Here is a 16,232-nt window from a genome sequence, read left to right on the forward strand (position 1 = left end):
TAACTTCTTTGATCCCCAGCTCTGAGTGCCAAGAAAAAGAAATGTATCCTGGGGCAGGGTAAGCCAGCCAGCCAACTTGCCAACGTCAGCAAGCCTACAAATGTTGCTCTTATTCTCCCTTGCATTTCCTTCTTTCTAACAGGAGACAGCAGTTAAAACCACAATCACAGTATCTCCACTTTGCCTTGTGTCATTTCACATACCAGGCTCAGTATAAACAAATACAAAAAATATAAATATTAAAATCAATATTAAAAAACAGTGGAAAATTTAAGCATAAAATCAACAAAAAAGGTAATGAAATTGCTTCTGAAACAGTCAAATCTACCACTCTTCTGGATGGCTCACTGAGTTTATACACCGAATTTCAGTTTTGTTTATGATGGCTGTCTTTGGAAAGGAGGTGAAATGATTAAACAGTTAATTAGTTAATTTCCAACAGAAAGTCTGTCTCAGACCCCACTGAGAGAGTGGCTGCCTTCCCGCTCTCCTAGATGGGCCATCACTTAGGCCCAGAAGTGCATCCTGACTTCTGCGACAGCCTGTGCCCTACTGATGGATACTGTCCACTACTTGAGTTGCAGCACTATCCCACCTGTGGCACAGCAGGACACTACTTGCTAATGTTTATACACACCATTTAACTCCACTTTCTTTCCACTAATGGGAGATGAGACAGACACACTCCCCCACCCTCCCAACTGGGAGACCATGGGGACTTACTTGTGGTGCTGGGCTTCACTTGTGTTTGTTAACTGTTCTTACATGCATGAGTTGTCACTGTTATTTTCAGGGCAGTTGGTGCTTATTAAATCAACTGATGACAGTTCCACGAAAAACTGTTCTTCACAAAGGCAATGGAAAGGTAGATGAAGGGTCAGCACCCTGGAAGTCCATCCAGTGGACTTCTCCTATCTTAATGCTGCCAAACTCATTTTTGTTCTTTTTTGTGCACTAGCATGGAAGCTTTCCTTTACTAACAAGATGAAGCCACTGAAGTAAGAGTGCCTTATAGAGGAGTATCTATGGGAGAAAGAGGCAGTGACTATCCCACTATGTGTTCTCCTTGTTTTGCATGTAAATGTCAGACTAGCAAGCACTGGGACTGCAGTTGTGTGGCTGCAAGCCCTTACCTTATTGTCCAGACTGAGTGGAAGGAAGATGATAGCTACACAACGCAAAACCACCACGGATACTGACTATGAAAAAATTCTAAATGTTTATACATACACATGGCTACAGAAGACAGAGACTGAACACTTTAGTCTGTGACCTCAGACCTTGTGAGACAGACTGACTGAACAGAGTTTAGAAGGCAAGCCCCAGGCTAACCAGACTCAGCCAACCATACAAACATCTGCCTATGTATCTGTCTCAGGGAAAAAAAATAAAATCCTGTAACCATTTAAAGAACAACACTAATCTGGATAGTCATATTTTTAGGACTCCTTCCAGAAAATATAGAAGTCTTTTAATAGCATTGGCTCCTAACATCCAGTTGTAGCTGAGATCAACAATAGCTGTCAAACGTACGAGAAGATGACCCTGGCTAGCAAGGAACTGCGCAACAATCTTAGATAGAGGAATACGTGTATGTCTCTACTTTGGCGGGTGGAAGTCAAGGTTTATCTTTTGGAAAAACTGCAAAACCCATCTTCATGATTGCACTTAAATTTAAGCTGATGGAAGAATACGGTATTACCATTGACTGGAGATTTGTACTTATGATTTGCCAGGTAATGATGTCAGCTGTGGTCAGGCATAATTTAAACATAGGTGTATCAGACTTGTGATAGAGACACACAATGCCACTGATTCCCTGCCTTGCTATCAGAAAAAGTAGACGTAAACTGCCTGTCACCTATACCCTTCAGATTAGTAACGTTACAATGCTGAGCACATCACAGATGTCATTTACAGGTGCCATCCTTGTGTGGATGCCCCAGTGTTTACACTCACATACTCCTTCCAACAACCATCTCTTGACAGATCTGTTCACACAGGTTACTCAAGTCAGATCTGAATGTAACTCTGCAACAGAGTGGTCTCCACCAGAATACAGGTAGCATGCACACAAAAAAGCAAACTGCCAAGGAAACAGCTAAAATGTGTTTGTTAATTATGAACCTAACTTTGCTGCTTGGTTAAGCCAGTAACAAACAACAGTATTACTGAGGCTAGTGTAATAGCACTTTAGAAAAACATCATCCTCAGTTTCTACAGTGACATCCTCATTACAACAGATCAGCAAGGCTGATGTCACACTTCGGACAGCTACAGTTTCAGGTTAAAAATGCAAATGCCACTGTCAAATTGCCAAATGAATCACACAGGACAATGGCATTTCAGCTCTTCTTGCATGTGGGTGCTCCATTCTCTTACCTTTTAAAAATCACAATCAAAAGGTTACAGCTCCAGCTGTGGCTGGATTTGAAGAGCTGCTGCAAGCTATGGGTGACACCATTTAAAAGGAAAAAGAAGTGCCAGTTATCAACTGAAATAATCAATGCAGCTGCAGTTTTCAATATCATTCACAGCTCTTGATTTAGCCCCTTTTGTAAAAATGAAAGTTAAAAGCAGAGCAGCTATGTGCATAAATCAGTCACTGTGCCCAGGCAGCTTCCCAGACCAGAGCACCCATAGATCGTAAGAAAAGGACTACAGTCAAAAGTCAGGAGAAAGCATTATTTACATTCATACTACGCATACATGAGAGGTCAGTCTTACTTTTCATGCATGTAATGTCTGCCAGTGTGCACCCTGCCCCAAGTTTGTATTTTTCTGCTCTACTACGCTTGACGTGAAATTTATTTTGTATGTTCACTGCACTTGAAATACTCACAGACATACATGAAAAACACTGCTCCATTGAGTTAAGAGGTTATTGCAAACAAGACTTCTTTAATAAAATCCTAATGCCTAGAACTGTGACCTGCACTTTATACAGACTGGTGATGACACCAGTAAAGTCAGTAGTTATTCCAAGCACCTCATACCAATTAAAGTCAAAACGTATACCCACATCAGCCTTGCCTACAGCTTTGTATTTTGGAGAGGCTGATTTTAAACCAGATCACCTCCCGATCCAGTTTGGAAGCTGTCTGTAACATGAACAAAAAGGTGATATGGGGCAGACTTAGTGTCCAGCCATCAGAGGGCAGTTTATTCCAGGCAGAAGCACCCACTGAATTAGCGCAGCACAGCACCCCACCCATCTCTGCACAGCAAGGGAGTCCTGAGTGGTGGCTGTTTATGAACAAGAGGCCCACGGGTTGCTTTCAGGGAGCTTTCTCTGGACAACCCATGTTGAAGCATTTGTGGAGTCACTGCAAACAGCCAGTGCCCACACAAATTCCTATCCTACCAACACCACAGTCTTCAAGGACGTGCAGTTGGCCGGAAGAAGCGGCACGAGGAACTTAAACCAAAGCAAATGAACACACCAGCCATGAACAGGAGGGGAGCACCAGTGCCTCTCATCACCAAGCCATCCTGGCACTGGCTCTGGGAACTGGTCTGGGAGGATGCTATCCCCATGCTCCCCCTTACACTGCCCAGGGCTGCACCAGAGCACGGGAGAGGACACAGAAAAACATTTCCATCTGTTGTGCCTGCTCCAAAATGTGCCTCTAGTCAGTATGCTCAGGAAGTTGCAAATGGCAGGTACTTAAAACTCTGAAAGTATCTACAAAATTGTATCATTGAGCTAAAACAACTATTAAATGTATCAATGATCCAATTTTCAGAAGTACCAAGGCACAAGTATAAATATGTAGCAAGGAAGTGAACAGCTTGTTTAGACCCTTTTGAGCATCCTCAGAAAGCAAGATCATTTTGTGTCTACATACGTTTGAAAGTCTGCAGCTCTTTGACCTGTTCTTCTCCAGCATTCCTTGGCTGTATCTCATTTTTCCCCTATACTATATAAATGTATAGGCATTAAAAAACAAGGTATTAAAATTCTTATGTTAACATTTAGGAAGGTCTAAATTCTTTTACAGGGGAAAAAAAAATCTCAGTGACACTAGACACTTTCATTTTGTGTTCATGGTGACAGCAAATGGATCCACTGCCATCATAGCCAAACAGGGCAAGAGCAGCAAAGAATGAATATCCTGTTATGCTTTCCTCACTAAAAGGAAAATGTTTAGTCTTTACTAATAAAACAGCAAACATATGAGAAAAACAGAAAGCTATGTTCCTGAACAGGTTACAAAAAATATTACTACTTTACCTAGACTTGAATTTCCTTTTGCAATAGTGATAGTCTTCTCATACACGTTTTTGACTGAATTTGGAGTTGTGGAACTTCCCTCCAAAGACAGTGGGCATCTCTTTTCCATTAAAAGCACTTGATCCTAACACAAGGGAAAATAACATCAGTTCAGAATACAGAGATAAAAACGTGATTGAACATACTGACCTGAACTCATCTTACTTTATACAAAAGCTAGAGGCATAATTAATAGATTCCTTACACTGACATGGGGAAAGTCAGTCCATCAAAGATCAAACCAACATACATGAGGTTTCTGTTTTCATTCAGGTAATAAAGCAAATCTACCACAAACCATGCTTTTAATTTAGGGACATCAGTCGCACTCTTAAAATTACTGGGATGAATTCAAGGGGTCTCAGGCTCGTTCACCACAGATGTCTGACAATCTGCCAGTGCTAAAGTAACAAATCTTATAAGAAATTGCAGCTCTCAAGAATTTCTTAATAAATCACTGTATGGAAGGAAAAAGAAACATATGTCACAGTGACTGCCATATAAAGGAATATTATGTTTGCACACTGTGGCATCACAGGCCAGTTTGTGAGCTGAACTGCTCAGGCTTGCACAAACACCAGGATGCAGGAGTTTTACACCACTCCCCCTTGGCTTCCTAGGCGTGGTTTCCAGCTGTGCACCTCCTCCTTGCACCCATGCCTCTGCAGAGGTTAACAGGGGTAAGAAAAGCCCCCTGGCCTGCCAAATGGGTACACTGTGGTCCAGCAGTGTCTACTGATGTGGGGTATGAGCAGACTTTTATATACCCCTGTATCACCAGTCTCTGGGATATGACTATCTTGATGCCATAAATTATCTCCTGTTTTGGATAGGTCTAAATCCGTAAGTTTTGATGTGAGCTACCACACCTCATGGACATCTATAATCAAAGAACCATACATGGCTGTTGCCCAGTGTCAATTTCTGTAGGAAATTCTATGGTGTAATGTGGCCTTTCTGTAGGGTTTTTTTTTAATATTAAAAAAAAAAAAAATTACTTTTCCAGTAGGATCAAGCTGCATGATAGTAGCAAGGCTTGTACTTAGTGCAATTTCTGCTGTTGTCTGAGATCCAGTCCATGTTGCTGCATTTTCACTTTCATTTTGGTTGGTATCCGAAACATCCAGAGGCAGAAGATCCTTTTTAGTAAAACCAGTTGCAGTTTCCAGGCCATTGCCCATTACAGACTTTTGCTCTCTCACTCTCTGATTCACATCCATGCCGTACACATTCTTGTCAGATACACAGAAATCATCTGCAACATTTGAACGTTCCTCTCCAACAGACTGTTAAACACAGGAGACAATGAACAAGCAACATTTTTTTGTAGCGTAATTGGAAAGTACTTATCATACTAAAATCTTAAACGGAAAGTAACCTCACAGAATTTAAACGTATTTGTTGTAACATCGGTGTCTTCACTAGATGCCTACAAGCATTTTACTATCAAATTTACTTTATTCCTCAAACAATTTCTTCTCTTTTAAAATACCAGAAATCAATGAAAATAAGTTACGGCTGAAGGCCAAATTCTAATTTGGTATCCATCAATAATGTTCCACTAACTTCAGTAAAGTCATGTCCATTCAGACATTCTCAAACTAGACATAACTCCAGCAAGTTTTTAAAATTAAAGCATCTATTTGTCTTTCTCAGGTGGAAGAACTTTGCAAGGCCAAGATCTTTACTTTCAAAACACTTAGCAAGCAATTAGCAATTTCAAGCAGCTCAGATAATAAGCATGCGTTCTAATAACCCATTTTACTGAGCAGAAAGATATTTAGATATCCCTTCCATACAAAGAGGGAAAAGTAAAAACTCAGTCAAATCTCAGCAAAAAATGAACATGAGGTTTTGAAGTGTGACAACAATGGAACAGAATGATGCAGTTACAGAAACTTAGCAGTTAGTACTTTTTGTAAGTGTGTCGATTATGGCTTCAGTACAAGGATTAAGTTCTCTACACAAACTTTGTTTAGCCTTCCAAGATTCCAAGATCCTGCATTTTAAATATTTTAACGGATTTCAATAATCACAACCTTCCGGAAAAAAAAAAAAATCTTCAAATATTCTCTAAGTGAGCTTTCAAAATAAGTAATTTTAAAAACATGTAGGCCATTAGACATGAGAAAGTTATATCAAATACTTAGAGGTTGGACTTAGAGGCTCTGTATCAATATTAGGGATTTTTCTCTGACACGTAGTAAATGTAGTCACAAGAACATCTACCTCTATCTGTCCTAGTTATTATACACTGGTCCTATTAATTCTTCTACTCCTTTTCCAAAAAGTGGGGAAAACATGTTTCCCAGGATTTGGGGATATTTTGCAACATTTTGTATCAAGGGCCTTAGAATTAGTTTTTCTCATCTTTCGTGAAGTGCATAAATGCTTGCTCTGTCCCCCATCTTCAAAAAAGGTTCACCTGTAAATAAGTAGTTTAAGTAACATCTGAGAAGGTAATTGAGCAAAGCCTAAATACAACTAATCTGAATGATGCAATCAAATTATTTCCTACCTTTTGGAGAACAGAACACCAGGACTACAGTCTATTTAAATTATTTCATAAGGTTTCAAAGACACCTACTTTCAAGTCTGGTTTTTATCAATTTCCTACCAGTGAAATCAAGACACAGATCTTACTGCATTTATTCCAAGTGCCATATATACATACTAGAGTTGCAGCACAAACCCGTGTTTATTTTTGTTTGACTTAAAGAAAAGCCAATGCTGTAATTCCTGAGAGACACATGATGTCAGGAATTTGTAGCTACAGCAACATGTGGCCTCATTAGAACATCTGCCTTACTTTAAATACTTTTTTTCAGTATTTATTTCAGAAATGACACCAAAGGCATTCAGAACCTGTCAACTGCCCTGCAGTAAGAAATAGCCGAAATATCTCTGCATTCCTCATAGCATTGAATAGCAATTTTTTCATTTTTACTGCATTTCACTTGCTTCAAAAGTCTTCTTTTATGAACAGATATTCTTGCTACACTTGCTTGTGAAGTCACTCATAACTGCAGAGTATAAAACGTTACTTGATGAGAACTTAACACTCAATTCTTACTGGTACACAGAGAGGAACATGGAAAAGTAAGCACCGTAATCTTTAAAAAACGTGTAAACCAAAGCCATCTTTAAGTCAAAGCTGAAAATAACTTAAGACTTTCTAGAGCCTCAACGTGATATGTAATGTAAATCCAGTCTCTATCTCATAAAATGCTTCTCAGCATGCAAAATGCATGATCCATTTAAGTAACAATTACAGTGTTAAACAATGCAATCTGTCCCACTGGCACAGCAGAGACGTGCTCTTCTGTGGATTAGGAGAAACCATTAGAAGATGAATTTAGTTTTCCAACCAGTGCCTCGTAAGGGCTGAACATATTCCAGAAGGAATAAAGGGAGTTACTGCAGCTCAGGTGGAAAGGAAAAAGCAGCAGCTACCCTATTCAAGACCACAGACTGCAAACTCTGGAAGAAATCCCTACAATGTTGATTTCAAAGATGACTGCTAGGAGAAATGACTTGGAGACTCTGGATTAGCGAAATAAATCTACAGATTGCAAAGAAAAAAAGAATGAAAAACCATGGAGAGAAACAAAACACCAACTCTGACATAACCAAGTCATTATAGGTACGTGACCAACAAGAAAAAAAGATACTGATCTTTGTAATACTCTAAAGAACTTATCTTCATTTGCTGACTTTACATAGAAATTATTAGGAATCAGATGTTTGATATATACAGATTTACTTTTAATTACAGTATCATTATGAACATTTAATTCAAGTACACAGTAAATGCATTAGCAAACACACTAACTATGAAGCATAAAAGCAAAGCTTAGAATGAAAACATACTCTTGCTTTTCATACCTAAATATTGTAGAATAATGCAGTTATTTTGTGTTACCACTCTTTACTATGCTCTGAAGTAGTAACAATTAAGGTTTTGCAGCAGACTGCTCACCACACCTTTAACTCTATAAATATCTCACCATACTTTATCTGGCTAAACAAAACACAAATCCAAGCTTTCAATGTTCTAGCTGCCTCTCTCCAACACAAACGTCTGAAAGACACCAGCACTACCCTAGACAAAACTGCACTTTAATATGGTAACAAATAGTGCAGTTTGAACCAGAATGATACAAAACATTTCTATCTAATAATACTACAGCCTTTTCACACTTATAATCAAAGCTTGTCATCAATAAAACCATCCTCCTTTTTACCTTGGGAGTTGACAATGGAAGAGAGAAGCTGTAGTTCAGCTCGCCGCTACAGGCACTGCCAGGCAGAGATATCCCTGAAGCCTGGAAGACGTCACTCTCTAGAGAATACTGCGATTCAAAGGTGGACTCATCCACTAGATCTGCCTCGCCGGAGTCCACCTAACAACAGAAGCAATTAAATCAGAGAGGCTATCTGTTACCTTCACACCACATAAAGCCCCGACACATGCACCTCAGCCACTACATACTGATAGACACTTCCCTTCTTTTTTTTTCCCTTCCATGTTTTACATTGAAGTTATATTTGCACAGCACAGTGGGAAAAATTTCTGCTCCCAGTTACAATCCATGTTATTACACCTTCAGAGGTTCCAAAGAATATCTTAAGTGAGAGTCTCAAATAGGATGAGCTGCAGGGCTGAGGCAGGCTCATGCCTGTTAACAGAAGTACAAGGTATTGGGAGAACTTTGTTGTACTTCCTGGCGTCAATATTTTGATTTCCTTAGGGCTTTTTTTTTCTTTTTAATTTTGTCCTACAAGAATTAGCACTGAAAAAATAATGAGCTTCACCTAGTGCCACCTGTCAGGAGTGTTGCCTCCACCCAACTTTGTAGGTTCGGCTGTCTTAAAAGGGTACAAAAAATAATCTTCTGGAAACTGCAATGCCTTCTGATACATTTATAAGAAAAATAGATGACATCAAAATACTTTACATTTGACAACAAGATTAATATAGACAAATCTGCTGTCTTAAATGGGAAATTTAAAAAGAGTTCCAGACACGGACATGGGCAGTATTTTTTGCGTTTTTTTTCTTAAATGAAATATATTTTTTTTCAAGACTCATATACTTTCAAATAATAGTATACAGTTAAGTCGTAAAAAATTTATGGTGCTTCACATACTTTGATTATAATTTCATCTCCCCTGCAGAGATCAAGAAAGCCGTGTATGCTAACAAAAATGATCAGTGAGTTCAGAGCCATGACCATACCATAAAGTTGTATGAAGCAGCCAAGTCCATCCATCTGCAGAGATGGGAACCTAACTGTTCTTTTTCAGCCTCTGTGGTTAATCATACTATGAATTCATTATGTCAGATTCACAACAGTGGTAGCAACAATCTTCAGTGATTCAACATACTGATTCTGTTTTGGGGTAGAAATGATCCTTTTTTTTTCACTGTCTCAACCCTAAAGACTTAACAGCTAATTCAAACTGCTCCTTTGGTGTAACGCACTCTCAGCCCATCTTCTGGAAAATGCAGGCTAGTATTGCCGAGGATTGTGAAAAATGGGGACAGACCTGTAGAATCTGGCTGTAGATTTATCTATGAAAAACAGTATCTCATGGTGTACTCTGCAAACACATCTTCAGCTGTGTGACTGCACATTCAATTTCATATTTTGCATTTAATTAGATAGTTGACAGAGTTGACAATTTAACCATATTAGTATCTGCCATATATTTTCATTGTCCTCTCACAATTTTAGTTTTATTATATGAATCACAGATAGAAGTAAAATTTTTAAATAGTTAAGTTTTAATCTGATCTTTTCAACACATCTTTAATTAAAGGATATTTACAATATATAAACTGGTTTCTTCATACTTCCTCTCAATGAACAGAATAAGGCAAATGCTATTATCAAACTACTGTACCAAGGTAATAAACTGCAGAAGAAAAAACAGGCAGTCTTGTTTAAAAGCAAGTTATTAAAACCAGCTTGCCATCTGCAAATGAGAAAACATAGCAAACATACTGTAATCAGTAATTCAGAGATTTTTCTCTTGGAAGAATCCATTTCAGGTTTTTTGTTTGGTTTTGTTTTTTTTCTAATTAATTAAGTTCTGATGTTTACTAGAAACTGCTCCCCTGACCATGTCCCCAGAAAATGAGGGGCAAGCAACTTCAATATGAAACCCAGATCAGTACAAATAACCATGAGAAGTCACACTCAGAATATATTTATATTCTGGTTTTGGGTTTTTGTTTTTTGGGGTGTTTGGTTTTTTTCGTAGAGTCCTATTTCCTTTGCCTTTTTTATCTGAGTTCTTATTGGTAACACATTTTCTTTTTTACAGTGACATCTTAATAGGTAGGGCACTGAATGCTCAGGTAAGCCACGTTGTTTGTACAAGTGAACACCTTTTGACCTTGCAAATCTCATAATCACTGATTGATGCTGAAGTTTAAAGAATACTATTAGGAAGAAGCATTGCCAGCTTTTGAAGACAAACAGCATTCCTTGTAAGGCTGGCTTACATGCAAAAAGAGAGTTCCAAATACTTTTCAAGGTAAAGAAGTGATGTATTATGATATATAGGAGAAGAGATTTATTTACAAAATAAGCACATGAACATTTCTCTTTACAAGCTGAGATTTTCAAAGGGATACGCAGTGCATGCAAGAAGTTGGTTGCCATGCACTTTTGAAAATCTCAGCAAAATACTTCCTTTCTTTCTAGCAATTAACATATCATAGGCCAGATTCACAGCTCACACAAATGGACAAAATTTCCAGATGCCAGTTTCTACCATGTGAGGATACATCCCAGCTATGGTGGATGAGTAATGTGCTGACAGTAAACACTAAAAAATAAGCATGAACAGTGACAAAGCAAGCCCTTTCATTACAGAATGCAAAGACTTAAGAAATCTTGGGTAAGTTGGGCCACTAACCAGAGCCAGCTCAGCATGGAAGAGGGCTGCATCAGCTGGCCCCTCCTCCTCAAGTGACTGGGCAGTGTAGAAAAAGCAATCTTCCTTAGCAGAGACACAGCCCTCCTCTGGTGAAAGCTGCAGAAAGAATGAAGCTCTGAGTCGGATGAGTGGCCAGGACACAGGGTGTGCACAATGTGTTGTATGTGGCGGTTTAGAGAGGCAAACGAATTCCAAATGCAGCAAAGAGTTCACTTCAATCACAGTCACAGCGCTGGGTAGGTGAAGAGACAATTTTCTTTTTTTCAAATTTATCTGAATTGATTCAGCTTCACATCTCATTTTACATCCCCAAATAATGAAAGAAGCCTATCAGACTATACCACAGAGCGCACAGCTTAGTCTAAAAACTCATCCGCAATTTCTGCTCTTATTAAACATATACTAAAACTGCCATCAGAGCTGCCACTACGGAAATAGCTAACAGCAGAGGCCTTTACAACCTTGCTAGCCGCAGAGTAATCTTGTTAGCAGGCAGGAAGACTGCATCCACTGCCTGTGTGTTAAGATTGTATCTGCCAGGTAGAACAGCCTCAAGAGGAAAAACAGTAATTCTGACTATAAATCAATAGCTTTTTCCAACAAAATTTGATGCTAGGTGTGCTCAATAGGTACTGCAAAGAATTCAGTGATTATTCATAATGGTTAATTAATTGGCATTAACATATGAAATATTACAGTGAAAATGTTAGAATGAATCACAGAATCAGAGAATTTTGGGGTTGAAAGGAACTTCTTAAGGTCATCCCCTAGAAGGAATAGGGACTTCTTCAACTAAATCAGGTTGCTCAGAGCCTCATCCAAACTGACCTGGAACGTTTCCAGAGATGGGGCATCTGCCACCTCTCTGGCAACCTGTGCCAGTGTTTCACCACTCTCATTGGGAAAAATTTCTTCCTTCTATCTAGTCTAAATCTACCCTGTTTTAGCTTAAAACCATTACCCTTTGTCCTATCGCAGCAGGCCCTGCTAAAAAGTCTGTCCCCATCTTTCTTAGAAGCCCCCTTTAAGTACTGAAAGGTTGCAATAAGGTCGCCCCAGAGAATTCTCTTCTCCAGACTGAACAAACCCAATTCCCCCCGCCTTTCCTCACAGGAGAGGTGTTCCACCCCTCTGATCATTTTTGTGGCCCTCCTCTGGACACAGTCCAACAGGTCCATGTCCCTCCTGTGCTGAGGGCTCCAGAGCTGGATACAGGACTTCAGGTAGGGTCTCAGCAGAGAGGTGTAGAAGGGTAGAATCACCTCCCTCGACCTGCTGGCCACACTTCTTTGGATGCAGCCCAGGATACAGTTGGCCTCAGGGTTACGAGCACACATTGCTAGCTCATGTCCAGCTTTTCATCCACCAGTACCCCCAAGTCCTTCTCAGCAGGGCTACTCTCAAATCCTTCATCCCCCAGCCTGTATTGATACCATTTAATGTTTACTAACTTCTGGGAACAGAAATAAAAACCCCACACATTTTCTTTTTTACAGTGACATCTTAAGTATGAAAATGTTGATTTACAAGACATTTTAGTGTGTAACACGGAGTCTCCACTACAAAAAATGAATTTAAGAAAGGAAGTTAAAAAAGTACTCTTTTATGAAAAGCCAAGTTTCTAGCAACTTAAACATCTGCCATTCCCTCCCACTCTCTTCACAAAGACCTACTAAGAATGAAAATTTGATATCCGCATCCACAAGAATTACAAGATTAAAATTTCACGAGCAGCAAAAATTAACCCCAAAGACTGCACTTGGGCTTACAAATGTAGTGAAAGGTATCTCCTTTGTATGCATGAACTGATGCCATTCTACTGATTTGAATTTAACACACCAGGGACACTAGTCCACTAGCATCCTTACTGATACACTATCTCAGTAACCCTAGGTCTCCTTCAACCTCATTCTTCTAACTGTTACAGACTACATTCTAAAATCAAGCCTGAAATTATTTACGGCTATACTAAAATAACCTGTTTGAGGCGTATGAACTGAAGACTACTCACCATTGTTTACACGTAAAGTGTGCACTCTAAATACAAAGACTGCACATGTACTCTACCTTGCAAAGTAGAGGAATAGACTAATTCCAGATAAACTACATAAAATTGACTTTATGTCACCATCTCACACATTCAGAGAATCTTGTAAAGTCTATAAAATTTTGCCTGGCAACTTGCAGCCCTTAAAGACTGCTGGTTGCAAGACACTTTGCTGTTTTGTCAGGCGCAAGACTGGTGTGGTCCTGCAACCACTACACCAGTCATACAGTACAAAGGCCACTCCTACGTGCAAGGAGATACCGGAATCCGTCAAAGACAGTTTCTGGATGTTTTGAGCCATCCAGCTGTATCTCAAAGCACACAAAGTGTCTGCAGAAGTCAGGATCAGCATGTAACAGCCTAAGTAACATCAAAAGTAACCATCGAATCCCCAGATTCTTACAGGCAGTGGTTTGGCAACTCCTATTTTAACTGTTCCTGTTGGGGCTCCTTTCAGTGCTTGTACCGCTTCCTCCAGGCTGCCATTTTCCAAATTGGTATCATTGACAAACATAAGCCGATCTCCAGGAAGAAGTCTGCCATCTTGCTCGGCCACACCCCCAGGAACTAATGAGCGAATCACAATTACAGTGTTTGCTGGATCAACGGGATCCTAATTTTAAAAAAGGAAGAAAAACATTTCATTCTATTTACTCTTCCATGTTTTGAGAGGGTAACTTTTATGCATGAGCTTTTAATAACCAAACAAAATTGAGTAATTAAAAAAATTTGGAGCTTTGCTCCAGATGAACCCTCAGCAGTAACATAAGCTCCTGTCCATACTGCCCCTATGTTTAGACTTCCACCTATTTTTAATCCTTAATTCTGAAAATCATTACTCCTTCCTAGGTGATGTCACATCATGTATCTCCAGCATAAAATACTGCTAAATTGCAGAGTGCTGTTCGTTCTGTAATGAGTAATCACACACCAGAAATTCAAATACTTCCTGCTGCAATGACAGCATTGGAGATTTCATGCTACCTTACACTGAGTGCTTTGGAAATACAGCTGGGCAGTGCAGACTGGGGCAAAGTTAACACGTGCACTCTAGTGGAAGAAAGGGCTTATTTTCAGTAACTCTCATACTCCATGGCACTAGATCTTGCTCAGTTGAGAAAGCACTTTTTAAGAGGCAAGTCCTCGTGCATGCCTGATTAAACACTTTATGGGAGACAGGAACATACCAATACAACACACTAATCAACAAGACACAACAAAATGGTGGTTGATTTTAAAAAAGAAAACTGCTATGAAGTCTGCATCCTCCAACCGACTGATTTTTATAGAAACACTAGCATCAAATACTAGTAACAGGAATGTATAATTCTATTATAACAATTATCACAGGTGCACACATTTGCATGATTCTTACAGAATTACATTCACAAGGAACATCATTACATGTTAATACTTCTAACACACCGCAATTCATTTGAGTGCACGCACAGGAAAAAAAAAGAGAAATGTAATAATATACCAGCTTTACTGATAGCAAAAGGAAGAGAAAAGCAAACATCTACAAACTGGCATGCAACTGTAAGAAGTTTCCATGCCAACATGTACAGCTGAAAGGATGCACACCATCAAGGCCGCACCAAAAACTACAGGAATTGGAGCCTGCTGAAAGCTAGTGAGAGAGGGAAGGAGGGAGAGACACCAAGAAGACCTTTAACACTTCATGGCAGTTAATGCAGTAAGAAGAATGTCATGGAACAATGAAACACTCACAAGTGGAAATACAGTCAGCATTGCTGGAGATCGTGCTTAAGCTGAACACCGACATCTTCCTCACTATTTTAACAGGTGTTTACACTGTCACTTTAGATGACACTGAATAACAATTTTTTGTTTAAAAAAATCACCTCTCTAGTATATGGATAGTCTTTCCTGGGGTAAGAAATTATGTAGACTTTCCTACATGCCTGCCATTGTATGAAACATGAGGGACGTATTAGCATGAACATAACCATCCTTAATTTTAGTCACTGTTCTTTAAAAATTAATTGAAAATTTGACAGAAACAGTGAAATTCAAAGATAATTCTCACTGTAAACATATTGTTCACAGTCTTAGATGAAAGCAGAAACTTCTGTGACAAACTGAAATGTTTTAACACGTCAAAGGAGAGAACATAGGACAAATCACAAATATTATAACATCAAAAAAAAGCTAAGTTTCAGAAAGCTGACCACAGCTGTAGGATATAATCAAACTCACATTTGCAAAACATATAAAACAATTTAAGGTACTTCCCACAACCCTTCAGTATTACCATCCATAAACAAAATTCAGTAACTAGCCACACAGGCAACCACCATTTGTGTCCATGCTTCAGAAGAGGCTGGAGCAAAAATTATGTCAAATTAAAAAGCTATAACTGAGAACAGGAGGAACATTGGTTCTGGAATCCTGACCAAGTGCAGGCAGGAGACAGGCACTGAATTGTTCATCGGGACACACCAACAATCACAGCTTGAGATACCCAGGAATTTGAAGTCAAACACAAAATGAGTGGAGGTGTTTAGGCATTTCCTGGACAGACAGAAGCTAAGAAAGGGATTTCAGAATTGCAGTACTGGATTTTAGTAAATCCTGCTTTAAGCACCTAAGTCCTTTATTGGATCTTGCCCTAAGCACCTCAGTGCAGGTGCAAAATACATGGCTAAATGCCTGAATATTCTGACTACATCTTTTATTGTCCCTGGGCCACTAGAAGCTTTCTGAAGACCCTAGTATATTACGGATTATCTACTTTTCTGGACCAGTATTACCATTACCATTAGAACCTGTAGTCTTAATACAGTAAGAAGAGTAAGTAATGTAGCTAGTGGGATGTCCACCAGTAGTGATATCCATTTAGCTTTACTATATTGCTTTGTTCCCATTAACATTTACCCATAAAATACATATTTAGATCATATTGTGAGATCGAAACAATACAAAGTATTTTGTCTTCTACTC

At 39.1% G+C, this 16,232-nt stretch overlaps 1 protein-coding gene across 1 annotated transcript in view; it reads right to left on the minus strand.

Annotated features, from left to right (window-relative positions):
• The window catches only part of MPDZ (multiple PDZ domain crumbs cell polarity complex component), a gene marked incomplete at both ends in the record, with an annotated part of 89,765 nt that overhangs the window by 39,355 nt on the left and 34,178 nt on the right, over positions 1-16,232 (minus strand). Inside the window, 5 exons of the mRNA XM_082013293.1 lie at positions 4,235-4,358; positions 5,272-5,559; positions 8,518-8,676; positions 11,201-11,317; positions 13,672-13,881. Coding sequence (XP_081869419.1) covers positions 4,235-4,358; positions 5,272-5,559; positions 8,518-8,676; positions 11,201-11,317; positions 13,672-13,881 — 898 coding nt within the window. The remainder of the gene's footprint in view (positions 1-4,234; positions 4,359-5,271; positions 5,560-8,517; positions 8,677-11,200; positions 11,318-13,671; positions 13,882-16,232) is intronic.

Source organism: Phaethon aethereus (genome assembly GCF_964289735.1).
Source record: "Phaethon aethereus genome assembly, chromosome: Z".
Taxonomy (NCBI): domain Eukaryota; kingdom Metazoa; phylum Chordata; class Aves; order Phaethontiformes; family Phaethontidae; genus Phaethon; species Phaethon aethereus.